At 39.7% G+C, this 13,420-nt stretch overlaps 2 protein-coding genes across 2 annotated transcripts; one reads left to right on the top strand and one right to left on the bottom strand.

Annotated features, from left to right (window-relative positions):
- Window positions 1-2,044: 2,044 nt before the first annotated feature.
- Window positions 2,045-4,527, bottom strand: LOC119743299 (cytochrome c oxidase assembly factor 6 homolog). Its single transcript, XM_038219702.1, has 3 exons — window positions 4,418-4,527; window positions 3,572-3,756; window positions 2,045-2,834 (listed from the first exon to the last, which is right to left on the bottom strand). Exons 2-3 carry the CDS (start codon window positions 3,725-3,727, stop codon window positions 2,739-2,741), a joined length of 252 nt encoding a protein of 83 aa, XP_038075630.1. The 5' UTR covers window positions 3,728-3,756; window positions 4,418-4,527; the 3' UTR covers window positions 2,045-2,738.
- Window positions 4,528-4,587: 60 nt separating this feature from the next.
- LOC119743019 lies at window positions 4,588-12,086 on the top strand. The gene is made up of 4 exons (XM_038219328.1): window positions 4,588-5,988; window positions 7,071-7,194; window positions 9,243-9,298; window positions 11,942-12,086. Exons 1-4 carry the CDS (start codon window positions 4,804-4,806, stop codon window positions 12,077-12,079), a joined length of 1,503 nt encoding a protein of 500 aa, XP_038075256.1. The 5' UTR covers window positions 4,588-4,803; the 3' UTR covers window positions 12,080-12,086.
- Window positions 12,087-13,420: the final 1,334 nt, after the last annotated feature.

Genomic DNA, 13,420 nt, shown 5'->3' with positions numbered 1-13,420 from the left:
CTCTAATGTTGTCTCCAATCATCAACACTTCGTATGTACCCACAGACGTACACGTCGACACAACTTTCAACTTGGATCTATTTGTAGGTGCAATGTCGTATACGTTATCCTTTATTTATACTCATGTTTTCCCCTTGAAATAACCGACCTCCAACATCTCACAAATACAGCATCGACAATTGAACTTTCGCTCGTCCCCCCCCCCCCCCGCCCCCGCCTTGCAAACAGGGCGCTGGGACACGCTGATGAGCTTCACAGTATCTTGTAAAGAAAGTGTGGGTGGCATTCTGGGTAATTTATCATGACCTATGTATAAAGACATCCGGCTGCAGCTGTTTAAGACCGCTGTTTAAGACCGCGGTTAGCGCAAATGCTATCCGAAAACCTTCTCATAGAAATGTACACATTCTGTACCGGATGTTATTTGTTTTTCATTGTGGACCATGTGGACACATTTTGAGCATTATGCAATTTGGCCCTTCGTGAATTCGAAACGGAGCCCGAGCAAGTGAAGTCTGAGTATCACCCGTTATCCACGGAGCCAACTCCTGAAACGTCTGATATGTCTAGACATGCAGATTTATGCAAGCCGCGCGCAAGCCAATCGGAAAAATCGTGACGTCATTTCATTCCCAAATCAGGACTAAACTGTGATTTTGTCAATTCGAATACAGTGTTTTGTAATACAACAACAGCCGGCCGGGCGCGCATTTGCGTAACATGATACAGAGTGCCGTAAACAGTTTTTTTTATCTTATGACGCGCAACGGCTGAATGACCGAAGACCCGATATAGAAAGCGCCCGCTGATTGGTCAAAATCTAGGAGGTCAAGAGGCGGGGTCTTGCCTAATTAATCAACAAATCTGTCCATACATGGACTGGAGCAAGTGATGGGAATTCAAAATTTACAAAACAGATAAGTTTTGTAGATTTTCCGACATTATTACGGTTTCCAACGAAAATACACATTTATGAATGGGAATGAAAGAGTTTCAAACTTGCAGGGTCGTGGCCGTGATGACTTGCAGCTCACAGGTCACGCAAAATCTATCCAATCAGAGCGTAAATTCATCAGGCTATCCCAGCGTCCTGTTTGCAGGGCGGGGGGTACGAGCGAACGACCAACTTCGAACTCAAACTGTCGTCAGAGGGCGGCACATAGGCCTAACTTTTCGGCCAACAATTTTCAGTTCTCTTTTTTTTCCCAGCCATACCATTCCAACAAGAGATCTAGAAATGTTTAATCATATTTCACGAGTACATATTTTAACGAGGTTAGTAAACGGTTCTTTAATTTTTTTCAGACTCAGTCAAAACTCAAAAGTCATGAGACTATAAATTCATAGTTTTTCACTTAAGATAATATAGAAAAGTGGGGAAAGGATTACAAAAATTGACGGACTACAATACAATATAATTTACTTCACAAGTGTATTAAACCATGGGTTTTGGTTGCTTTTAACAGCTACTCTTATTTATTTCATATTACAAAGTATTAAGCCAAAAAAAAAAATAATAATCAGTCTCCGGTCAGACCGAAGTTCCGGAATTGATGCGGCGACGCGGTTTTTTTTGTTTGTTTTTTAAGCTTGAATTGTACAGACAAGGTGGGTACTTTGCTTTTTTGTGCCCTCATTATACATTGGTGTTCTCCATAATTTGCCTTGGTGCCCTTTATCATTTGCCTTGGTGCAATTTCCCCATTCCTTGGTGCTCCTTGGTACAAAAATTTGAGGTGAGGCAATAGAGGGCGCTGTTGTAGCTTCCGTGTTAATTTGAAGAAAGAAAAAAAGGTTGACGCGCATGGTTAAAATCGACGCGCGCGCTGACCAGAGACAGGAGTATTTTTTTTTTTTTGGCCTTGTAGTTTTGCCAGGACCAACTTATTTACTGTCAAAAGCATCATTTAAATCTGATATATATTCATTTACATGTAAACCATGGTTTAGACTTATAGTGTAACGGAGTATAATATTCATGTTCAGGGGCCATATAGATCTTACGCCTACGGGCGTCTTAAGGAGGGCGGCAGTGCCGATCTGATAATCATGAATACAAATTAGGTTCATTTATTGTTACAGAATTAGAATATCAAAGAACACCTTCTAAGATGGCTGCTGGGCATAAAGTCTATTTGCAGTCGACTATGGTACACTTCATTAGATTGCCTAGAGCCTCTAGTGTTTTTGATGATCAATTTCAAGGTCGTAATAATCACCAATGCTTTGCACCAATTTTCCTTAATGGACATAATATTCAAAACCATAATTTTTCAACATTATCTGTATCGACTGTAGTGTAAAACAAATATCATAAATTGGACAGGATTCAGAAATTATCGCAAGTTGCATACTTCAGTATAAAAGTGAAGTCCATGTTCCATGATAATGCTAGAGCATTACTATCATTTGAAATGGAGTTTTAAAAATATTAGAATGCGCTCATACTTTAAATTACCCTTTTCCAAAAAAGGGACAAATTGTGTGTTTAAGAATGACGTCAAGTTGTTTTTCCAAGGGAATGCAGCCCTGACGTGTGACAGCATTATCCTTTGCATTATCTTGTTTGTTTTCAATGATTCAGGCTGTTTGCAGCACATCCAATCCAAATTGAACAAACACTCATCATAAGCACTGTTCTGATGTTACAATCCACGACTGCGAGTCTGCGAGTTTGCTCCGACACCTGAAGTTCAAGCACAGGATGTATCCATCTGCGTTTGGTTACCAACTGTGGGTTATGTCTTTTCCTCATCTTCTGTGGGAATAAACCCTTTCTCCTGAACCTCATCTTTGTACTTCAAAAAGTCTCTTCTCCGGATGAAATATTTGACCTGAAAGAATAACAAATAATACCAGAGATGAAACGGTACATGTTGTTTGATCACAGTCATCTGAATATTTGAAGAAGCAAAAACAGCAAGACGTACATATTTCAAATTAGGTTTTTAACAATTTGATGTAAATGAGATGGTTGCTAATTTATGCAAGAACACACCCTTTCATTTCAGTCGGCTCCGCCTACTTTTTTGAGACATGCTCACAGAACTTTTTTTTCTCCTTTCTGTGTTTTATTGATGAGCCTGTATACTCACAGAACTTGGATTGCCTTTTCTGTGCACATTAATTCATTTCAAATATACTACATGTAAACATGATATCGAATTTTGGAAATTTTTATTGGAATCAAGTCCTTCTGAAATTTAACAAATCTCGCAAAAACGGATTTGGTCGAAGTTTAGCTTTAAAACAATTTGACTGTGTTTCTCATTTGAAATACCTCCAGTTCTGAATCAATCTACTTTTTCCTACTTCAGAAAAAAAAACTCATAACACCTCTGCGGCTGCCTTATCTTCAATTCCCTTAAGAGGACTGAGCTTGCTATTCATTTTTCTTAGACCAAGAATGGAATTTGATTCTGCTCCCTGACTGATCCTGGCAGGTGCGGTCACACCACTGTGGCGGTAAAGGGTGCTATCACGGTATATTCAAGATATTACCATTCATTTGAAATAGACTACATACCCACAAGAACCCCCCCCCCCCATCCGCCTTGCTCCACCCACTCACCCAAGTCTTAGAGCAGTGCTCATCAAAGCCCTGTCTCTTCTGTGCGCATTTCGTCTCGTCTCCACTGTTATTGTTTAGGCACTTGAAGTAGTCATCCCTGGCTGCCCAACACAACTTGCGACTCTCGGCATTTGGAAATGAAGGTTTGTCCGTCATCCTTTCTTTACACAAGGTGTTGCAAATCTCTGTGTAAGAAAATCAAACGCAAGTCTAGATGTTTAACCGAAACCTTGGGCCATAGCATTGGTATTACCATTTGGTGTATATTTCATAACATATTAGGGTCTCATATTATTATATAAAAATAAAAATTGTTTACTCAGTGAATGGTTCACATGTAATTGAGTAAAATCTGTAGTTCTCAAAATGGCATATAGGGCCTAAATCATTTAAATGAAGGAAAAAATTATGTTCTCATATTTATTAGTGTCATCGACATTAGTATTTATATAATTAACAGTGAGGTTTTTTAAATGTACAATGACCACTAGTCCGAGTAACTTGGACCCAACTTATCGCCTTTTTTAACATTTGGACATGGTCTGGCGATAGTCGCCAGACCATGTCCAAATGTTAAAAAAGGCGATAAGTTGGGTCCAAGTTACTCGGACTAAATGACCACTAATAAAATTAAAACTGTTCCTTCCTCCGCCAGTAAACTACATCATTTACATGTAACTTGAAGTTATTATCATTAACTCTCCAACACTTGCTTGCATGACTTGTCTACCATGTCTACGTTTGCACAACTGAAACTTTCATCATCACTGAAACAAATTCTAACTTAGTCGGAGGAGCAGGGTTAGTTAAAGGTGACTGCTCGATCGTGTTAGTATTTTTTCTTACCGATTGCCTAGTTTATTTGGCACTAACTTTACACTTCCAGAAGCACTGCAGTTTAGTTGCAAACAACAACAAGTAAAGACAGCTGACTTGGTTAAGTTACAAAACAGACAGAACACAAGGAGCTTAACCCGGAAGTTATAGCTTTCGCATGGCTTGCTGGGATATTATCAGTGACATGCGCGTACAGAAAAATGGTAGCCAGCACTGCTGATGCTGGTTGATGTCGGAACAACTTAACTAACATTCGTGCATGCTAAGAATTTCCTCAAAGGGTCGCCTGAGGCAGATACCCAAACGAAGTTTGGAAAGAAGCTGCACCTATGTGGAAATGCAGTAAAACGGGACGTCGAAATTGAGGTCAGCGTTGGCAAGCAATCGCCGCAAATATGTCTGGGTCTGGAGGCGTAGATTTAGCAACGGCAACAACGACTAGCAATCCGTCGGCTGATCCCAGTCGTGGGGTTAGCGTGTGCGCTGTGAAGACGCCGCGTGAACCGGCAGGGAAACTGAATGTGATGAACGGCCCTGATGTTGGAAGTACGGAAGAAGACAACCATTCTAGTACAGGGGACGGGAAAAGTGGGGGGAATTTCATTTGCCAAGTTGGAGGAGGTAGCCTGAGTAAGATGAATCAACATAATCATGACGACACAGAAAGTCATGATCATGAATCCGTGGTGAATTGTTTGGCGACGAATGAATGCTCGAGTGAAAAAGGACCTGCAACAGTTGGTGCCAAAGGCTGCTCCTGCAGCGACAAAAATACGAACGAAATTTGTCATTTAGGTACACCTGACATGCCTGATGCAAAAATTGTTGATAAAGACACAAAAACAGACACACCGAACAAAATAATGAAGCAAAAGATGAACATGGCCAAAGAGGCAGAAGCTGCTTCCGACCATGGAATGACAAATGGTTGTGATTGCCATGTGGATGAAGCATTGCTGAAAACTGACGAACACGATGTTGGTAGCCCAAAGGCCGTAAAATCAGAAACACTTAAGAATCCTAACGTCCTGTGCCAATCTCGAGACAACTTGGGAAATGTGACCTGCAATTGTGATGAGAAAATGAGTGAACCTTTAACTGATCTGACAAAAATGGTTGAGAATATTTGCCTGGAAAGTGATGATGCCCAAAAGATGGACTTTTCGTCATCAACGGAGAAAAGCAAGTCGGAGGCATCAGCCTGTTCTGAGCAGGGAGCAGCGTGTGCTGATTTACTTGCAGGGATGGAGCAGTCCTTCGGCGTCATGGGACCAGCAGTGGCTGGTGATCTCGACGATGCAGAATTAGAGGAGCTTCCAGCCTCCCTCTCTGACTTTGTTCTCGGTTGCCATAACAACCAGTACACAGTGCCTCCCTGTCCGCCCAATGACAGCGATATCAACACGATACACATTCAGACTGAGACAGGTCCTGATGATCACCCAGTCACCCTTATGCCGTACAAGTCGGAAGTCCAGATGCCAGACATAATGAGGCTCATCACAAAAGATTTGTCTGAGCCGTACTCAATTTACACGTATCGTTACTTTATTCATAATTGGCCTCAACTTTGTTTTTTGGTGAGTATAATACTAGTACAACCAAAAGTATTTTACTACTCGCCTTCCAATAAGTAGACCTACTTTCACAGTAATATGTGCCATCTTGTTCACGGGGCAAAAGAACACGTGTTGCTGAGCAGGCACGGCAATCGAAAACTTTTGTGCTTCCAAGTTATCATGTGTTTATTCCAATATGCACTTACGTCTAGCAACATGTGTTATTTTTGTCCTGTGAATGAACAAACATCCTTTTTGTCATTTCTTCATTATATTTTTCTGAATTCTTTGTAAGAGGAGTATAATAAATTATTGCACCTACATAGCAACTGTTGGGTTCTTCCTTGAACACATTTCAACATGTCTATGTCTAAATGAACTATTGAATTATTTGTAAAAAGGAAACAAAAATGGGACTTGAATATATCTCTCTAAATTTATTTGCTATTTTGAAATTAGCAACTCATAGCTATTTTAAAAACAGTGGATTGTTAATGACCAAAAAAATTCATGCCATTTTCAACTTGAACGTCAAACAAAAATATATAAATCCCCTATAAAACAAAATTTAAAAATAAATACATGTCTATAATGCAATCATTGATCATTAACATAGAGTATATATACATACCAAGTAATGTCTTCAATACTTTAGTTTCAACTCTCAATTTAGAGAAATGTTCATGAACTTCATTAAAATTTGATAACATTTTTAAATAAAGTGATATGAAATACAGAATCCAGTTCAAACCTGTCACGAAAAATATGGAACAAAAAATAAAATCCCAGATTATTGACAATGATGTATCGGTAACTTCACGATTTTTCTTTGATTTTACTTCTTGAGCAAAAACATATTGCTGCCTCATTTTTCTGTACATATCTGCACATATCCTGTTTTTGTAAGGACAGAAATGATGGAGAAGCCTGAATAGGGGAATTTGTTTCCTGGGTTTTTTTTCCCTTTTTTTGCTGACACTTCTAGAATAATTAATTCAAATGTCAGCCAGGCATCCTTCACTGAATTATAGTAATTCACTCTTTCAAGATACATTTTTTTTCCATTTCACCCCCTATCCACCCCCCCCCCCCCCCTTTCCCAGGCAATGCACCAAGACAAGTGCGTAGGGGCGATAGTGTGCAAGCTGGATGTCCACAAGAAGATGGCGCGACGGGGCTACATAGCCATGCTGGCAGTGGATGAACACTACAGGAAGCTTCAAATTGGTGAGAGTTCTTGCCGGGCCAATTGGATCCATCAACAGTGTCTGGTGTGATCCGGGGTTCAAGTCAGAGCAAATCATGACCCTCCATGGGTCAGAGGTCAGAGGGGACCAAGCCCGGATGGATCATTCTATAGATTTAGGGTCCAAAGTGTTGACATTTTTCGTGTCCCTGTTACCTTGGTTCTTTTTAATTTGCCATTCAAGTGTCATTAAGAGTGACTTCAAAATTTTTTTTAAATTTGCTGGGTAGGTAGTCTGCTATGTTCATAATTACACTTGGAAAATGACTGCATTAGGCCCAAAAAAAAAAGTCTCCGTTTTCTGGTATGGAGCTTGCCCAAAAAGTGGTGCGGCGACACGGCTTTTTTTTTTTTTTTAAATGATTTTTTTGCTTCAAATGTCGGCTGTTGACTGCAAATGGTGCCCAACTAAACTTAGTGCAAAAATATGGGAGTCCAGAGAGGCCACATAAAGCTTATTCTCAACCATAACCCAATCTAAAAGCACGTTAAATTGTGCAGCAGCAGGATTCCAGTCAAACCAGTGAGTTTGGTGGTTTTGAGACATCATCTTTCATTGAAAAAAAAACTTTATCATTTTGCCGACGCGCATGGCTACGGCGACGTGCGCACATACCAGAAACCGGAGACCTTTTTTTTGGCCTTAGGGAGTGCATCAGAATTATAGAACCGAAGGGACAGGAAAAAAGTGGACCATAAATTTATAGAACGACCCAGATATGTGAAGCGTTCTGTCAAAAACAGACACTTCTTGGCAGAGTTGGAATGGAGACATGACAACAAGAACTATAAGGCCGAGTAAAAATAATAAGTAGTTCTCGTCTGGCATATTTGAAAAAAAAATCAAGGAGGCGGTCACTTTTCTTTCTTTTTTCCTCCAAGACAAAATTTTTTTTGGCCCCCCCCCCCAAAAAAATTGTGTTCTGGATCCGCCCTTGCTCCAAGATGGGGATGGATTCTCCAATATTCTCAAAATTGTTGCTGATACAAAATTGTGTCCAAAGGAGCCATTACCCTCTTGCAAATGTATGAATTTTAAAAGAATTACAAAAATAAAATTGAAAAGTAGGCGGCATGGAAAAAAAGAAAGCAGGTGGCGACGAGAAATTGATTTATTTTTTTACTCGGCCTAAACTTGTAGACTAGACAAGCCTAGTAAAGTTATTCCCAGTCCAGTGTTAAGACAGAATGTACACAATTCTATTCAACTGATTCAGAGTAGCTATTCACTGGAAGTATTGTCATGCAGTGGACTGGAGTTAGCATATGACATTATGGGTTACTCCTATACAATAGCACTGCCCGGCTCACTTCGCCAGCCTACAGGCAGTCTGGTTCACATGAGACAAGTGACTCACCGAGTCAGTCCTTGAGTCAACATGGTATGATTCAGTTACTGAGAGATGGAGATTTTCGCGTGACGCCTGTAAGTTCAGGCACAAAAAAAATGGACACAGTTTCCCAAGCCAGACATGCGGGGGTTTTTGGATCGGTTTTCGTTGAATTTTTGTCAGGTCGAGTCGGGTCAGATTCGGGGAGTTTAGATCGGTTTCGGTTCACATTTGGTTTATATCTATAATGTTTCGGGTCAGTTTGGCCTGGTCAACCTGACCCGATGCACAACATTAGTTGCAATTGATTTCCATTCTGTATAATCTGTGTAAGGGCTTGTGTGGGTTTTCACACTCCACATGTATGTGATTTCTCCCCATTCATGGACTGTTTTGTCCAACTCAACCAAGAATTCCGTTACAGTTGTATTCAAAACTGATTTTTGGTTCATTTGAAGGTCATTTCATATCTTCATCTCAAAATATCAATTTCTCTTTAAGTGATCTCAGCTTTGTTTCTGATCACTGTCTGTCTATCGGCCTCCTAAGTTTAACTGGCAATACACTAAGTGCTAAACAAAGCACACTGCAGTGACATCATGGTCATTTATACTGGCCATTCTTCTGTCAAACTTTGTATGAGAACTAAATCAATGAGGATCGCTTTAATTTGTTTGGTGTTTTGTTTTTTAATACAGGCTCAAGTCTGGTGAAGAAAGCCATCCGTGCCATGGTCAGGGGAGAGTGTGATGAGGTAAATAATACACTCTAAATTGTTACAAGATTGGTGTAAAACCAATGGTTCACAAGTGCTGTTATAACCTAAGTGCTTTAAATGTAGAGTAGATCATTTTTTGTTTGTGCATTTGTTTCATTTGAAGCAACAGAAGTGCTCAAAATCTAAAGACAGGTGCTTAACAACTAACCTGATGAAGTTTTAGCTCTGTGAATGCTGTGTATTTTTAGAAAAAAAAATATTCTAAGATCTTGATTTCAGTTCAAAAGTTGCTGAGTCATATTTTGAATTGTGCCTGAAATCCCATCCGGAACACATTCTCATTCAACCGATCTACATGATGTCGTGAACTGAACCGACGAATAATAGCAACTACGCGCATATGCGTTGTGTCAACACTTGTGTGCACCCATTCGCGGATTTGCCCAATTACGAACCAACTACTAATGGAAATTCCCCAAAATGCCTCACTTGACTCATCTTTGGAAATGACCTTCTTTTATTGTTTTCTTCAAAGTGACAGCATGCCAGAAGGAACAATTTCACAGGGAGTTTAATGCCATTAATATCTTTAAACCAAATAAACTTTTCAAGAACAATTTGGTCAGTACTTTTTGGATAGCTGCAAATGATGTACTCTACCTTTAAACTGTCAAATGAACATTCATGTCAGTTTACAAGCGTACAGCTTTGCGCTTGCCAATGCCAACAACAATTCTCTTGAGAGTTCTCTAGAGAATTGCCTTGAAGAAATGTCGGGCAGCACGTGTACTCTGTCCTTATTTTTTTAATGCAATTTTTTTTTTGGCCTGACCTAAGATCAAGTGTTGGCATCAAGTATTGAAGAGGAAATGCCTGATTTCCTTGTAGGTGGAAGCCAAATTATCAGGGATCTGTTAAAGCATGTCTCAATGTTCCTACATAGTACATTCACTTGTTAGAATATTATCAGACTCTGGTGATGGAAAGACATGGAACATTGACTTCTTGAATGAAACTCTTACAAGTAGGCTCTATACAGGGTCGGATTAAAAAAAAACGAAACCAAGATATTATTGCTAATTGGAACAGAAGTAGGGCACATGTGAATCAAAGGGAGATATTCTCTGTTAGGGTTGAATCTCCTCTTTGAAATGACACCCTGATCATGTCCTTACATTCACGTTTGACTGAGCAGTAACCAATTTTATGAAAGGATCTATTTAGAGAGTTGCGCCACTTTTCATGATGAAATCTCTTTTTTCCCCCCACCAGCCTTGATTGGCAACGATAGCCTTTCACTCTGTGACAAATGACACCACAGAAACAACAATTGAAAAGTGGCGCAATTCTCTATATAGACCCTTTCATGAAATTGGTCACTGCTCAGTCAACCGTGAATGTAAGGACATGATCAGGGTGTCATTTTAAAGAGGAGATTCAACTCCAACAGAGGATATCTCCCTTTGATTCACATGTGCCCTACTTCTGTTCCAATTAGCAATAATATCTCTGTTTCGGGGTTTTTTATCCAACCCGTATATGGACCAACTTGCCAGTTTTCTGATGATTTAATAATTTGGTATTTATAATATGGTGCGTAGACATGTACATGAATAGCGATTCAAAACCAATGTCTGAAAGTGCTGCACAATTAGGCCTATCACACCTGTTCATCAGGCCATAAGACCTGTTTTCCGGAGAAGTTGGAGATCAGAGCCATCTGGTCTGAGTTGTCTCTTCCTTCACAGGTGCCCATTTATGTTCCTGTGTGCAGAGAGGCAATTGTTGTAAGGTGTCTTGCCAAAGAACACAAACACCATGCTTCCCCTGTCGGGTTTTGAACCCATGTACATTACGCACCGTCACTCATGAGTCAGACACTGTAAACATTTATCATTTTGTCTGAACAAAAATGAAAAAAGGAAATTATAAGCACTGTATGCCCGATGCTTTCCAATGTCTTATGATTTACTCGGATAGGACTCAAATCCCATTATCTTCTGCCTACTTGGGCAGAAATCATGACAAAAATATTCCTGAGATTTTCGGGGGAGGATAGACAATTTTAATCATATGGACCAGCGGGTACGGCAATCAGTGACAATACTCAGTCAGATTTTTCACTGTCACATTTTTCACATTTTTCATTGTAAGTTATGAAGGAATTTGACACTCGTTATTGGACAGCGCAAAATTTATTGGCCCATTACATTTTCTTGGAGGGTTTTTTATGTTAAATTTTGCCCGTTTTACTTGCCTGATATACATGGAGCTGTACAGACACTTATCAGACAGGGAGGAAAATGGAAACAGAAGTTCTAAGATCTTTTTTTTTTACCCAGGGAGGGGGAGGGGCATTTAAGAACAGAGTATATAATTTCAAATCTTGTGTCCTATTATCTGGTTTTTATCTTTCATTTGTCATACATTTTTTTGATAGTCCAAAAAATTAAGCAGAAAAATTAAAGTAAAAATTGAAAATTAAAGAAGGATTGGAGCCTGTGCAATTTCAAGAATGCCGTAAGAGGCCTCTTTTAAGTAAGCTGTCTACCCTGTGGCATTTTCAGTGCTGGTTACATGCATGTATGATTTTGAGGTTTGAGAATTGGAAAATCCTATACTTTTATCCCTTCTTGATCATTTCAAATGATTTCATTCCAATGTCTTCCCGGATTCAAGGTTGTTCTAGAGACAGAGATTACCAACAAGCCGGCTCTAAGACTGTACGAGAACCTCGGCTTTCTACGAGACAAAAGGCTCTTCCGGTATTATCTCAACGGTGTGGACGCTCTACGGCTCAAACTTTGGTTGAGGTAAAAAAAAAGAACAGGTTGCATAAAATTGGGTGCATGGGAACATCCATTTCCAGTTTTGTAGTCAAGGAACTTGTGATGGATCACAATTACATCACAAGTCCGGTCATAAGAAAATCACAAGTCATTTCACAAGTCCAGTCACAACTCACAAGTAACGTAGGGTGAACACTAAAAACGGAGTGCCTTTGTCACAGATCATTTGAATAGCTTGTGATGTGATTTGGGACTAAATTACCCATGGATTGACTTCTGACAACTTATGACGACTTGTGTTCCATCACAGTACCACAAACACCTGGACTATGTAAACACTTTCCATGTTGGTAACAAATCGCATGTGTTCCCATTGAAGAAAAAAAATGGTATAGGTGCTTACCGCTGGAACCTTAAATTCTAATGTCTCTACCAAGGCATATATTAGGCTCTGTTTTTCATATGTTTTCTTTCCATCAGCACCTCTTGCTAAGAGCATCAAGGCCATTTCATAGTCAGTGCGAAAGTGAATGTGAACACACACTTGTGACTTGATGGCAAGTTTTCAAGTTGTGATTTCGCAGAAAATGAACAGCATTCAACTGCGGCGAATTTCGCGAATGTTTCCTTATAAACAGGCCTTCACACTTGTGTCATTGTATTTGGTGTACGAAAATGCTGCTGTTTTGTGGAATAAAACCAGTTTCTTTAAGAAAAACGTTTAGCTCTCAAAATGAAAGAAGAGAGGGCTGAGTGACTTAAAACTTTTCTTTTGGCAGAATTTCAAAACAATACTAACGGGATCGGTTGGCTGGTTCGAATCTGTTGTACATAGCAGCGGGTACCGCATAAACTATTATAAGATTTTTTCCAACTTTCACTCGGGAGGTAACACACTGAGTATACAGTGTTTAAACGTCGGTGAAGGGCAAAAAAAACTAATTTGATTGATATCACCCCGACGCAAAATTCCATCTTATAACACTAGGTAGTTTGTTATTCATAATCACTCTTGGAGAATGACTGCATTAAGGAGTACATCAGAATTATAGAAAGTCAGATGTAAAAAGTACAGGAAAAAGTGAACCCCAAATTTATAGAATGACCCATATTCTTTCCTGCTTTGGGCCCTGTAATCCTTCCTTCAAATTTGTTCACTTCACTTAAGCTTTTCAGCCATTCAAATTGGTAATAACTAGTTGAGTTTGTCAAATGGTTTGGTCTTTGATGTGCATGGGTCCACACAGACATGTTCACACAAGCTTGTTCCGTAACTGTGGGGACTACCCAGGAGTTGTCCCATGGTAGTATGGGGACCCAAGACGCTGTGGGGACAGCCAAAAATCCCCATAACTCAATCCTGATTTCC

This window comes from Patiria miniata, unplaced genomic scaffold (assembly GCF_015706575.1).
Source record: "Patiria miniata isolate m_02_andy unplaced genomic scaffold, ASM1570657v1 HiC_scaffold_6, whole genome shotgun sequence".
NCBI lineage: Eukaryota > Metazoa > Echinodermata > Asteroidea > Valvatida > Asterinidae > Patiria > Patiria miniata.
The sequence above is the reverse complement of the archived record's forward strand: the minus strand, read 5'-3'. Positions and strand labels throughout refer to the sequence as shown.

Excerpts from the sequence above, each read along its gene's own strand:
- LOC119743299 (XM_038219702.1), bottom strand. The coding sequence starts at position 3,727 with ATGACGGACAAACCTTCATTTCCAAATGCCGAGAGTCGCAAGTTGTGT. Across the intron at positions 2,835-3,571 it reads AGCACTGCTCTAAGACTTGG|GTCAAATATTTCATCCGGAG; the intron begins GTGAGTGGGTGG and ends TTATTCTTTCAG.
- LOC119743019 (XM_038219328.1), top strand. The coding sequence starts at position 4,804 with ATGTCTGGGTCTGGAGGCGTAGATTTAGCAACGGCAACAACGACTAGC. Across the intron at positions 5,989-7,070 it reads GGCCTCAACTTTGTTTTTTG|GCAATGCACCAAGACAAGTG; the intron begins GTGAGTATAATA and ends CCCCTTTCCCAG. Across the intron at positions 9,299-11,941 it reads TCAGGGGAGAGTGTGATGAG|GTTGTTCTAGAGACAGAGAT; the intron begins GTAAATAATACA and ends CCCGGATTCAAG.